At 32.8% G+C, this 15,320-nt stretch overlaps 1 protein-coding gene across 1 annotated transcript; it reads right to left on the minus strand.

Annotated features, from left to right (window-relative positions):
• Positions 1 to 10,254: 10,254 nt before the first annotated feature.
• LOC133868953 (probable CCR4-associated factor 1 homolog 11) lies at positions 10,255 to 11,196 on the minus strand. Its single transcript, XM_062305944.1, has one exon. It carries the CDS (start codon positions 11,194 to 11,196, stop codon positions 10,255 to 10,257), a length of 942 nt encoding a protein of 313 aa, XP_062161928.1.
• Between the last annotated feature and the right edge of the window lie 4,124 nt (positions 11,197 to 15,320).

The raw sequence follows: 15,320 nt of genomic DNA on the forward strand, positions 1-15,320 counted from the left end.
TGGTTCAAATTTAATTTTATTCACATTTTATTTCTTATGACAATTTTAAAATTAAATTTGAATTGTTAAAAAAACTACATATATACTAATGTTTTTTTACAGTACCTATAAGCGGCTAAGCCAAACCCAAACTTGCAAACAAATTAATATAGTAACTTTTATAAGTCTTTACACAAACAAATATGATAGTTTACAACTTGTGAAATGATTAAGAAAAAAAATAAAAGAAATAAACTGACTTATCGATTTAATTAATTAACGATTGTCTTAATTATTTTATCAATTATGAACTACTACATCAGTTTATATGAAAATGTGCCAAAAATTGTAATATATATCAAGAATTTTTCAATTTAAAAACAAAAATGTCTGACAAAATTTTAACAGAGAAATATTCACATGTTTTTCATGCATACTAGCAGTGAAAAGCTTATATGATGACCGACTTGAGCAACCGGACAGAATACAAATAATTTCGATACCTTAAAAGATAAGTCTCGTGCATACACTTATCGGATTCACCTGACTGGATAAGTAGTAGCGTAGCTTAATTTTTATTTGATTAGGTAGGTCTCATAAATGCTCATTCACAATCACATGCCCAAATTTCTCAAATTCGGGAAAAAAAAAATAAATTTGGAGTAATGCTACATATCACCTCATGTCTCCCTAAAATTTATGTGGCTCTTAAAATTATCATTGAATCAAAATTTAATAGTAATTTATCATAAATTCAAAGATAATTTTAAAAGCCACATTAAGTTTTGGGGATAAAAAAAAAAACATAAGGTTATATGTAGCGTTACTCAAAAATTTGAGGGGATCCGAATGCCACATTTCCTTTACAACCTCAACCAGCTAATCGATAATTGAAAAGGGTAGTCACTAGAATATTGGTAGCCAATATTCCATTTTTAAAATCAGTTATTTTAATTTGGGTAAATACAATTTTTGAGTAAACACACTTTTTATGATCACTTTATAATCAATTTTTAAAAATTGATTTTCAATGTTTAGATTTGTCGCGGATTTGAAATAAATCATTCTGTTTGTGTTTCGTCTAATAAAACAATGTTCTTTAATGCCATATCATCTTTACCCCCTCAAATCAAAATAATATATCCTTAGGCTAAGATAATCATTCTACACTACAAATATATTTAAATCAAATAATAAAGTACTGAAAATAAAGTCTTGCAGTATACGTAAGGAACTAAGAATTACAACTTAACCTAAAGATACACATACCATTTGGAGGTGGTTGGTTATTAAGATTTGAATTTTGCTGATTGTGTAGATAGTAGAAAGTCTACTTCATGATATATTTTCTTATCGATGGATATATCCTAGAGATGCAGTATGCAGACTATAATTGCTACGTCTACCAAGAAAGTTACAATTCTCACATGTTATGAATTTACTACACAGGCATGATGGATGAAACATTTTGTTAAAAGTCTCAATATTATCAATTTTACAGTTAGACCATAAAGATATTCTGCGATAACTCTACCGTAGTTTTCTTTAATAAGAATAAAGAATAGATTCAGAAGTAAATATATCGACATCAAGTATCTCAGTACGAGAGAGAACATTACGAGACATAAAAGGTCTATTGAGTATATAAGTACTGAATTAATGATTGCGGATCCCATAACTAAAAGTTTATCGATAAATAAAGTATAAATTCATACGGAATATATAAAACTCATTAATTTATTTTTTCTTAGTTTGTCTCTATTTGGGCTTTAGACATAAACTTATTATGATAAAAATTTATTGTGCACATTTCTTTATATTTTATCTACGAGGATAAATAAAGTTGGACCAGAATGAATTATAGGAAATTCATTTATAAAGTTTAAATATCCATAAGGTACTCATGTAAGGAGTATTTCACATTGTGATACACGGAAGGGACGAACTATTATATAATGGTTTTACCGCCATGATATATTTTCTTATCGATAAATATATCCTAAAAATGCATTATGCAGACTATAGTTGCTACGTCTACCAAGAAACTAAAATTCTCGCATGTTATGAATTTACTATACAGGCATGATGGATGAGACATTTTGTTAAAAGTCTCAATATTATCGATTTTATAGTTAGACCATAAAGATATTCTGCAATAACTCTACTGTAGTTTTCTTTAATAAGAATAAGGAGTAGATTCCGAAGTAAATATATCGACATCAAGTATCTCAGTACGAGAGAGAACATTACGAGACATAAATCGTCTATTGAGTATATAAGTATTGAATTAATGATTGCGGATCTCATGACTAAAAGTTTACCGGTAAATAAAATATAAAGTCATGCGGAGTATATGAAACTCATTAATTTATTTTTTCTTAGTTTATCTCTATTTGGTCTATAGACATAAACTTATTATGATAAGGATTTATTGTGCACATTTCTTTATATATTATCTATGAGGATAAATAAAGTTGGACCCGAATAAATTATAGGAAATTTATTTATAAAGTTTAAATATCCATAAGGTACTCATGTAAGGAGTATTTCACATTGTGATACACGAAAGGGACGAACTATTATATAATGGTTTTATCGCCATGATTCATGTGAAACATTTCTTATTTGAGTGGGAAGATTCTATAAGAGATTGGTCAAACTAAAGAACCTAATAACATAAGGACATGTGACATAAAGGGTCCCTAACCTAGCATGTGTACAACATCAGTATAGGTTAGAAGACACCTTATAATTTTATTTTTCAGAAGTTGTTGAAAAACGCTTGAACAATGATGGCTGAAAGTAAGTCTAAATCTTCATTTTAATTTTTCATTGTTTGAATGTTGTTATCAACATGATAATATTGTTCATATTGTTTAGTAATAATATTATTCATGCTTATATTTGTATTTAATATTTATCAATTTTTTTTCTTTTTAAAAAAATATAGTTTAGAACACTTAAAAAGTTTAAGAGATTATTCTAACATCGGCTGTTAGTTCATAAAGCTTTTCTTACATTATTTTTCAAAAACAAAGAACCTTCAAATTTGGAGATAATATATATATATATATATATATATATATATATATATATATATATATATATATATATATATATATATATATATATATATATATATATATATATATATATATATATATACACAATTGGGTGGTAAACACCCGTACGATGGGATGGTGAGGAGGACATTGAAAGAAATACGGATGAGTATTTTTCTTTTTTGAATGGGTCTTGCCATCTTAGAGCACTAGCAGCAGATTCTCAACAATTTTCCCTATATTTAGGGAACAAAACTACTTTTTTCTTCCCTATAAAAAAATACCACACAATAGATTCCCTTACATTTCCCTATATCAATTAAGTATTATTTTTTTTACTCTTATTTTATTCTTTTTCTCTCTTTCCTACTTTTTCTCTCTTCCCTATATCAATTAATTATACTTCTTTTATATTAAAATATACGTAGGGAAGGAATAGTAGACATGTATACATAAGGAATTACTATTCATTCCCAACTTCATCATCTAAATATAGGGAATCTGCTGTGAAAAGTTTTTTGATGTTTTTCATGAAATTTTCCCTAAATATAAGGAAGGGAACCAATATAGGGTAATTGCTACTAGTGCTCTTATAAATTGTGAGAAACACACAAATTGTGAGAGATCCTTCCGGACTATTCAAGATAGACTACTCGGCCACGTGTCGATCCAAATGCGGTGACAATGTTGTGTGAGAGCCAATTGGGAAAGTACATGCGCAGCTTCGTTTCCATCTTGTCTCACAAATTCAAATTGAACACTCCATGACTGGAAGCTTTCGAGTAACTGGAGGTAGGAGGAATCATTTTGATAAATGATTTTATTTTTTATTTTTTAAAAAAAAAAGCAAAAAAAAAATTAAACGAATTGATATTTAATGAACATTAAATTTATTAAATACTCTGATTCTTCTTAGTCTTCGGGTTCATAGATGATGAATTGAGCAGGAATGAGTTGGAGAGAGTAATACAATCAGGATAACAATAGAAGTAAAATAGAACCCATCCAGACGATCAAATCATTATTGGAGTATTTATTTAAAAAAAAAAAAAATTATATATTGATATTTTATTTTTAATATTTTTAATAAGTCAGATACAAAAATTGAGAGAGACAACATATATTCATCAACAGTAGTGATCTTCCCGAAACATATATATAGGCCATAATAATTAAATAAAGCCATCAACTATTTGAATGAACTTCAATTATCTCTGGTGATTTCATTATTTTTTTTTCTTAATATTGTTATTCCGCCATAGCCCGATACACCCACAACACAGGGGGCAGCTATAATGCTAAACCATCTTCTGCAAATCACTATTCTCACTCTCTTCCTCTCTAAAATGAAAAAACACAACACCATAACTTCACCATTATCGCCAACAACAATAATATTCTTCGTGTAAGCAGACACACCTGCTTTCAGAAACCTAGTCTGGAGGCCGACCAGCTTGTCCGCTAACTCGGAGAAGCTTCCCGCCAACCCCCTTCAAAACTTTTCTCTAAAGCCTTCACTCCCAGTGAGCCCACCTGTCCCCGCCGGTCACCCTTCAAGCTCCAAGAGCGAAGGCACACCTACACCATGAGAAAGCTCAAAATCAAGCTGGACCTCACCACTCTCCGCAACAACTCACCCCTCCAAACTTAGCGAATCGACTCACCGGTTCGAAGCGCTAAGACTAGCAATGAATCACACACGAAATAAAATAAAATAAAATAAAAAAACAATAAAAAAAAAAATCCAGCTATTTCCACCAAATTGGCAAAAGGGGTGGGATCCGAAAGGCAGTAGAATTAGATGGTTATAAAAATAGGAATAGGAATCCCGAATAACCAAATAATTCTTTATCTTTTTTGTAGCAAAGAAAATGGCGGCTCCGCGTCCTATCGTTGTATGTGAGGTTTGGCAAAACAACCTCGAATAGGATATCTCTGAAATTGCATGAGCTCTCCCCATCATAGTTTCATCGCCTTGGAGACTGAGTTCCCAGGCCACGTCTACCCTGCTCCCTACAACAAACACTCTCAATTGTCTTCCGCTGAGAATTACATGTCCAAGACAACGCCAGGGAACTCAGTGTCCAAGGCAATGAAATGATGATAAGGGGAGAGCTCAAGCGATTTCAGAGAATCATGTTGTTTGAGGTTGTCTTGCCAAACCTCACGTACAACGATCGGACCCGGAGCTACCATTGCCTTTGCTGGAAAAAGGATAATGAATGATTTGGGTATTCGGGATTCCCTTTCCCGTTTTTATAACCATGTAAATCAACCGCCTTTCGGATCCCATCGCCTTTTGCCAATTTGGGTGAAATAGTTGATTTTTTATTTATTTTTGTGGTTCATGGCTACTTATAGGGCTCTGTACCGGTGAATTGACCCCTGAGTTTGGCTGGGCAAGTTGTTGCGTAGAGTGGTGGGACTCAGCTTGATTTTGAGTTTTTTCACGGTGTGGGTGTGCTTTCACTCGTAGAGCTTGAAGGGGGACTGGTAGGCTCACCTGGAGTGAAGGCTTTAGGGGAGAGTTTTGAAGTGGGGTTAATGGGGAGCTTCTCTGAGTCAGCAGACGAGCTAATTGGCCTCTGGACTAGAATTTCAAAGGTGTGTAAGTCTGCTTGCATGAAGGTTGTTGTTGTTGGAGATGAAGGTAGTCAACCATAAAGTTAATGGATATAAGCTGGTAGTCAACCACGGTAACAAACACAGGGATCGAGAATGTCAGGCACAGAGGTACAAAAATTATTGGGACTCACACTCGTCATTCACTTCTGTATCCCTCAGGCCTCAGCAAGAACCGATCAAACTCAATCCTTGAGGTGTTGCTCATTTTTGGCGCTTATTGGAGCTAAACACTCATTTTCTAAAATTGGTCATTTTTGGATGCCATTTTAGTGTGTTCACAATGCATATATATATATAATGCTATTTTGTTTTTTTGGATCATATATTTCATATGTGAAAATGACAAAAACACAAAAAGTGCATGGTTCTCATGCAATTGATCAGGTCCATGATCTTTGTTCACTAGTGCAGCATTGAAAAGTCAGTATGAATTTCATTTCCTACCTAATTAACTGTGGTAACTTTCTGAGGTCAATATAAAAGGCATGACCAAATACCAAATCTTTCAGGTTCAACTATGTAGATTTAAATTTGTCGAATCATAACAAATATCAGTGGAGAAAATATATAGAGGCTTTGTTTGTTTGTTTGTTTGTTTTTTTTTAAATTGTTTTAATGTGACAAAAAATGTTGAAACTTATATCACATTAATAGTCTTTTAATAAGAATTTTTTTTTTTTGGTTTTTTGGTTCAACATGACTTGAAGAAGTCATCGGTAAGACGGTAACCTCCTTATGGAAGTGATAATTAATTTAAGGGCTTATTCTTTTATTGACAGTCCATTCCTGACTTTATTGAGTAGAAGTTTAAAAAAAAAAAAAAAAATTGAAAACAAATTTTGGAATTTGGAGATCTCCTCACCACAAATTGTTACATACTTTTGTGAAGTGCCACAGGAACACAAAGGCGGGGGTGATAATTGTTTAACTCATCTCATAATGGAGATAGAAAGGACTGGAAAACTTTACAGCCGAAGGCGCAGAGTTTGGTGGAATAGTGTCCACAGGATTAACACCATCACCAGGGGCGTTAACAGAGGTATTTACAGGAATTGAAGGCATTGTTGAAGAACAAACAAATTGAATGAAGAACAGAAGTTTGAAACGAAAGAGAAAATGATCAAAGACACAGAAATGTTGAAGAACAAAGAAAATTGAACTAAACAGATAAGAATCAAACGGAAAGAAAGTGAGAAACAAGCAAGAACAATGATGAACAATTGAACAGTAATTGCTCCGACACCATATCACAAAACATAGTGTTAATGCACAATATGTAAACGCAGATGCATTAACAATAGTTTTTCTAATTCTTTATTTTTTATTATTTTTTTTAAAATGTAAAGGAAATTCTAAAAAAAAAATACATGCCATAAAGTCCCTTGGTTTAGGGAATACTAAAAGAACCAAAATTGTTACCCTAAATCTCAGGTAACACTTTTACTTTCTATAACATTATTTTAATATAAAAATGGATTATGTTTCTTCTTTTCTTTTTTAACATTTATTTCAAAAAATATTTGAATAGTATAAAAAATGATAAGAGAAGCTATTGTGGAGTTTATTTAAATATAAAAGGTATAAGTAATTTGAATCCCTAATTTTATTTTATTTTATTTTATTTTTTAAAAAATAAAATCTAAGAAAAACTTCCGTTACTTGGTTCCCTTTTCAGCAAGATCTCCCCAACACTCGCCCCCGGATTATATAAGTCAAGTATCTCATCTCAAAGTAATTTTTTTTTTTTTGGGTAATTTATCATCAGCTTTCTTACTTTTGGCTTACTCTGCTTGCACTGCACCACAACTATTAGTCTATGAGGATCCTCCATTATTTCAATTTTAAAATTTTATTTTATTACTCGTCTCTAACAATATGCACAATGTCACGATAAATGATCTCGTGACAACGTATCTTTTATATTGTACATGATTTTAAATGGAAAAAAAAAATAAAAAAAATCTATGCATTCTAACTGTATTTAAGGGATGCATTTTTAAAAACACAATTTTAAACCGTACTTAAGGACCTCAAGCCTCTAGGCCAACCCCTTGGGATTAATTATTAGAAATTAAGCTATTTATTGGATGATAAATTTTTTTTTCCCCTCCAAGCTAAAAGGAGATAGTGATAGGTGCTTTCTAATGGACTGGATGAATAATGGAGGAATATGAAAATGGAATGGAAAATTTGTTGATAATGAACTCCAATTAATGGCTGGAGACAGACCCCAAGTGAATCCAATTAGGGTTTGGAAACAAACCACAAGACAAAAGTCTATTTCTTATCTTCCTTTTTATTTATGACTTCCATTCTTTAAATAGATAACATAGTATTGTAGGATTGAACCACAGCTCATAACATTCCTACTACGACTCAACCAAGTGGTGATAAGCAACCACTCAAACTAATCTATTAGAAATAATAGACTCCTAATAATCTAATAACACTAACCTGACTTGATGACTCATAGACTTGATAAACATTTGCTAAACAACCAAAGATAAAGATAAGCGTAGTTTATCCAACATAATAATAAAGATAACATAATTATCTAGCTACCTATCTACTAATTGATAAGGATCATATGGATTGGATACTTCACCCAAGTGAAGTTGATTAGGCTTCTAACTCCAATGGACCGTTCCTATCAGATAGGCTGATACCCAACTATTTTAGTGAAAGTAGTAGGAATTGAAGGAAGTTGAAAACTTGGAAAGCAAAAACAGTGTTGAAAGATTAGCAAATTATCAAGGACTGAATTGCAATTAAAAGTCTATTTCTTTTCTTCCTTTTTATTTATGATTTCAATTCTTTAAATAGATAACATAGTATTGTAGGATTGAACCACAACTCATAACATTCCTACTACGACTCAACCAAGTTGTGATAAGCAACCACTCAAACTAATCTATTAGAAATAATAGACTCCTAATAATCTAATAACACTAACCTGACTTGATGACTCATAGACTTGATAAACATTTGCTAAACAACCAAAGATAAAGATAAGCGTAATTTATCCAACATAATAATAAAGATAACATAATTATCTAGCTACCTATCTACTAATTGATAAGGATCATATGGATTGGATACTTCACCCAAGTGAAGTTGATTAGGCTTCTAACTCCAAGGGACCGTTCCTATCAGATAGGCTGATACCCAACTATTTTAGTGAAAGTAGTAGGAATTGAAGGAAGTTGAAAACTTGGAAAGCAAAAACAGTGTTGAAAAATTAGCAAATTATCAAGGACTGAATTGCAATTAAAAGTCTATTTCTTTTCTTCCTTTTTATTTATGATTTCCATTCTTTAAATAGATAACATAGTATTGTAGGATTGAACCACAACTCATAACATTCCTACTACGACTCAACCAAGTGGTGATAAGCAACCACTCAAACTAATCTATTAGAAATAATAGACTCCTAATAATCTAATAACACTAACCTGACTTGATGACTCATAGACTTGATAAACATTTGCTAAACAACCAAAGATAAAGATAAGCGTAATTTATCCAACATAATAATAAAGATAACATAATTATCTAGCTACCTATCTACTAATTGATAAGGATCATATGGATTGGATACTTCACCCAAGTGAAGTTGATTAGGCTTCTAACTCCAAGGGACCGTTCCTATCAGATAGGTTGATACCCAACTATTTTAGTGAAAGTAGTAGGAATTGAAGGAAGTTGAAAACTTGGAAAGCAAAAACAGTGTTGAAAAATTAGCAAATTATCAAGGACTGAATTGCAATTAAAAGTCTATTTCTTTTCTTCCTTTTTATTTATGATTTCCATTCTTTAAATAGATAACATAGTATTGTAGGATTGAACCACACCTCATAACATTCCTACTACGACTCAACCAAGTGGTGATAAGCAACCACTCAAACTAATCTATTAGAAATAATAGACTCCTAATAATCTAATAACACTAACTTGACTTGATGACTCATAGACTTGATAAACATTTGCTAAACAACCAAAGATAAAGATAAGCGTAGTTTATCCAACATAATAATAAAGATAACATAATTATCTAGCTACCTATCTACTAATTGATAAGGATCATATGGATTGGATACTTCACCCAAGTGAAGTTGATTAGGCTTCTAACTCCAAGGGACCGTTCCTATCAGATAGGCAGATACCCAACTATTTTAGTAAAAGTAGTAGGAATCGAAGGAAGTTGAAAACTTGGAAAGCAAAAACAGTGTTGAAAGACTAGCAAATTATCAAGGACTGAATTGCAATTTTTCATTTCTTTCTTGACCATCCAAATTGGTTTCCATACTATTGTTATCCAAATTTAGATACCCCCGTAATCAGGGATAATTCTGTCAACAAAAAAAAAAAATCTGACACGTTCGCAACAGGCTGAATCAAGCGGTCGTCAGATAAGTGATTCCAATAGGGCATAGGATTTACCGGCGAAAACAAAGAGGAATAATCATAAAACCAATCGCAAAACAAAAAAATAAAAAGAGAGAAGAATCAAGAACCAGAAAACAACTGCACAAGAAACTTATAAATACTCACAGAAAAAGAAATTAAATCTTATATTATAAAAAATAAATCATACATAATATCCGTATCTACCCTGAATCACTCTTGGAGCACAGTAAGTGTATGGAAAACATCCTCTGAAGCTGCGTTGACAACTTCCAGGTTGCAATACGTAAACCAACTTCGGCTTTTTTGGTGCGGTCAACAGCGCAGTGTCGACTTCCAAACCGTAAAGAACCAACTGAAATTCGCTCAAAAATTTCCCAAAGAAACGACCATCTTTGAGTTTCATTATGGTATGCAATGTTAGCAGACTATCAGACCCAGCCTGGTGACTCGATCCGGCCACACGATCCACCCCAAGTGCTTTGGCTACACTCTCCAACCCTCCATAGAGTCCATCACAGAGTCTGATCATATTTTTTATATCAAACACCCTGTACCAGAAAAAGTGTACCACCAGACCCATAAACCCCATCAGATCGATCGGCAGTTCTCGCCCCATCAGGATTTTGATCAAGTAACCAAAATCATAAGCTCCGTGGAAAGTTGACCAAGTGATCGTCCGATTTCTTAAGAGACCAATCTGTTTGATTAGCCTTGCAAAGTCCACCGAATCTACACCCTTTTCTCGGTTCTTCTGGAAGTCGATTCCCTGGCGCTCTAGTAACGCGATTGAGTCAGGATTGAACAGATCATTCTCCTTGCTGAAGTCTTTGAAATTAAATTGCCAAACATAACAAGAATCGCCGCTGGCATCGCACAGTGAAAGACCCAGTTGAATGATTTTGGTAGAATCAACATTCCGCTTCATTGACAGGTAGTTCTCAGCGGGAGACAGTTGAGTACGGTTGCGGCAGGTAACAGGGAAGACATGGCCAGGGAACTCGGTGTCCAAGGCGACGAAACGATGTTGAGGAAGAACCCGTGCGATTTCGGAAATTTCATGCTCGAGGTTGTGTTGCCAGACCTCGCGAACGGTGATTGGACTCGGAGCTGCGGCTGTCGCCATTGCCTTTTGCTGCAAGTAAATGATGAATGAATTATGAATTATGATTCGGGACTCCGATTCCCATTATATAATCGTCTCCACAAACCGACATTCATCCCACCGTCTTTCAGAATCCCACCTTATCTTGGATTGCCGGAGTAAGCATTTAATTTTTTTCTTTGTGCGTGGCACGCACACGGCAAGTCGTCGAATTGCATATACATTAAACATGAATGACAAGTTGTAGCTGCCGCTGTGTACTGGGTTATGGCGGAATACAATGGTTATGGTCAATTGCAGAAATAAACCGAATGAGGGAGACGATACAATCTGAGGTGCATCCATTTTCAAGCAAATAGTAATATTTTTTTCCCCTTACTTAGACATATATGTTAAAAAAAAAAAAACACACAGAAGGGAAAAGGGCAACCAGATAAGAAGGTGAAAGCAATTTGAATTTGTTACCGTTGGACATGCTTTTGCAGAGATTTGAAAGGTGTTGCAGAGACGTCAAGTCTAGCCTAAGAAGTACGACGGAGCTGGTTGAAATTGAACGGGTGAATTGGGCTTAAAAAGATACGAAAAGATACATGGTTTTGCAGAGATTTGCAGAGACGTCAAGTTTAGCCGAAGAAGTACGACAGAGCTGGTTGAAATTGAACGGGTGAATCGGGCTTAAGATGAAAAGGATACATATGCTTTTGCAGAGATTTGAAAAGATCATACCATACGGTTTTGCAGAGACGTCAAGTCTAACCGAAGGTGTTTGTAGCTTGGAAAATGATAAAACTACGACCATTTTGTACGATTCCTTCACAACCCAATACTATTGTGAAAGTGTTTTGATGAAGTTGTGGGCCAATCATATCTTTGGCAGCTTTAACAGGAGTGTTATTTTAATTAAAAAGTTAAATTTAACTATATTTTTTTCTTTTATTCTTCCTCAGCAGAGTAGCTATTCTAACTTTTTTTCCTAACTTCATGAACAATAAATAGTTACTATTAGTTATTCATTGTTCACATATCTACTATTTTTTTATTGTTTTTTTTTTTTTCTCTTTCCTCTTTCCTCTCTCTCGCCCACTAGAGAAGACGAGATCCATCGCCTACGCCTCTCTCTGCGCTGACGCCGCTCCTATGAATAGGCACCGGTCTCCTCTCTTTGCACCGACACCGAGGTCCGACCGAGCCTCCCAAAGCTCCGATGCCGAACAAGGCCGTCCTTGACAACCCAGATGTCGATGCCGTCTACGTGCCCCTAACCACCGACCTCCACGTACGCTGGGCCATTCTCGTCACCCAGAAGAAGCAGCACCTACTGTTCGAGAAGCCACCATCGATCGCACCGGTTCTGGGCCTTGGGTGTGGGTGGGCAAGTGGAGGTAGAAGTTGAGGGATTTAAGGAAGGCCCGGCAGGTGCAGACATGGAGGCCATCGATCCTCGGGTAGGGCAACCTGGGCCTTGGTAGTGGTGGGTCGGAGCTGCTCGCCCAACCTCCAGCGGTGTAAGCGTACTCCTTCCGGGGAATAGCGACGTTGCTGGTGGATGCGGAGGGGAACGAAAGAGAGAGACAGAGAAAATAAAACAATAAAAAAAGATTAAAAAATAATATTTAAATAAAATGAAGAGTATGATAAAGAATATTGTTGGAGTGTTTTTAAGAAAGTGAATAGCTAAAGTAGATATTAGTACTTTTTTAGTAGCTATTTTAACTAGAACTGTTGGAGATGCTCTTACGACTCCCTTGGAAATTTTGACTGTTGTGCCTAAATTCACCTGCCCGTCCAATATTTTTATTCTCTTTAGAATTGTGTTTAAGAGTTTTCAAAAATATTTTAGTGCATCAAAATTGTGCTAAAAATATGAATAATACCAAGTTTTTTTTAAAAAAAAAAATAAAAAAAAAAATTAGTTAATTTTAAAAATTATTATTAGATCAAAATTTAATCATAATCTATCCAAATTGAATTGAAATTTTAAAAATTGCATCAAAATATATATATATATAATTTTTTTTTTTGGTAAATCACTACGAACACACACCAATTACCCAATTGTGCCCTTTTTTTAAATCCCTAAAAACATTTTAAAAAAACAAAAACAAAAAATGTGTACCCAAAAAGTGGACATTTACTTTTAGCTAAATAGTTCTTTCTATCAATCAAAACATCATAGATTTTTATTTTTTAAAAAAAAAAAATTCATAGAGTTTAAAATCATCATTGCTTTCAAAAAAAAATGCAAATTCAAACAAACCCTCAATTTAATCAATCATTTTCAAAATATAGTTGTGTGTATAATAAAATCACGGTCAACATTTAAAATCTTGTGATTTTTAAAACGCTCTTTCATTTGCGGTTTAGATGTTTATATTCCTTTTTTTTGACATTTTCAAATTCAACTAACTTCACGTAAACATCAACCAGTTTGAAATGAACTATTTTCTGTCTCTTATCAAAGTGAAAAAGAATTTAATCAATATTTGCTATTCTCATGTTATCTGTATTTTTTTCATTTTAACTGCTTACTCTTTCAAAAGCACTAACATTCTGCTCAACTTTTTAACTACAGTTAATTTTTTCTGTTCTATCTAAATATTGGGCTGGTTTGTCAAGCAACAATACATAATTGCATAATGCTGTTACTATTTACGTATTTTTTTATTTTTTTTTTATTTTTTTTTTAATATTTTTCACTACTAATCAACATCAAAACATTCTCATTTTTTTCACTTTTTACATCACATCAATAATTTTTTATTACTATTCAAATTAAAAAATTCACTACAATACAAAACTTTTTCACTTTTTTTATACAAATTCTTTTTATTTTATATCACATCATCACTTTTTTCTAATTATAAAACTAACAACTCACTACTCTGTCATGTTCTGTACATGTCTTTGTCAAATAAACCCTTATTTCTCTAATAATTATTGATAGAATCTTTGTGATGACTAGAGCCAGCAACATAATGGTGAAATGAAAGCATGTTTAATGAGTTTTAATGGCAGGAGATTAAAATGAAAGCATGTTTAATAGAAGCTAGGAACTTGTTTTAATGGCAGGAGATTTATCTTAGAAAGGCACTTGTTTTGTGTTTTGTAATGTTAAATGATTCAACATGAAATAGATATTGCATATTTCTCCTTAATTAATAAACTAACCGACATCTTCTTAATTATTATGGTATTTTACTTGCTTTATATATTGGGTTAAATACCTGATAGCCCGATGGTTTGAAATTTTAATTTTTTTGCTCCTTATGCTTTATATATTGGGTTAAATATACTTTACATCTATCTATTTTTTCTTCTAAAACTGACAAATTTACACGAAATGCACATGTGGCACACTTAAAATTGTGACACTTGTTCCTAAATGTCACGTCATTATTGACGTGGCTGCCATTTCTTTTATTATTTTAAGGCTTTTAAAAAAAATCATGGAAGCCACCCTTTGAACAAGATGGGGTGGCCAGCCATCTTGTATAGTATGTATGCATGAGAAACATGTAAATATTTCTCTGTTAAAATTTTATCAGAGAAAATAGTTCCGTTCGGTCGTTTTGGGTGTTTCTCTCGTTTTTTATGGGTTGGACTTTACTTTACTTCCAAAACTATTTAAATTTCAAAGTTATATATATATTCAAAGCAGAGAAGGGAAAAGGGTTGGTTAATTAGTACATATATGTTTTTGAAAAGGATTCATTTTAGATTTTTTAATAAATCGTGAAACGAAATAATGGAAAAATGTATATTGTCACCGAATATATATTGTGATTTTTCTAATGGTTCAAATTTAATTTTATTCACATTTTATTTCTTATGACAATTTTAAAATTAAATTTGAATTGTTAAAAAAACTACATATATACTAATGTTTTTTTACAGTACCTATAAGCGGCTAAGCCAAACCCAAACTTGCAAACAAATTAATATAGTAACTTTTATAAGTCTTTAGAGCATTTTTAGTAGCCTCACCAAATTAGTTTACAACTTGTGAAATGATTAAGAAAAAAAATAAAAGAAACAAACTGACTTATCTATTTAATTAATTAACGATTGTCTTAATTATTTTATCAATTATGAACTACTACATCAGTTTATATGAAAATGTGGCAAAAATTGTAATATATATCAAG

The sequence above is a fragment of the Alnus glutinosa genome, chromosome 5 (assembly GCF_958979055.1).
Source record: "Alnus glutinosa chromosome 5, dhAlnGlut1.1, whole genome shotgun sequence".
Taxonomy (NCBI): Eukaryota; Viridiplantae; Streptophyta; class Magnoliopsida; order Fagales; family Betulaceae; genus Alnus; species Alnus glutinosa.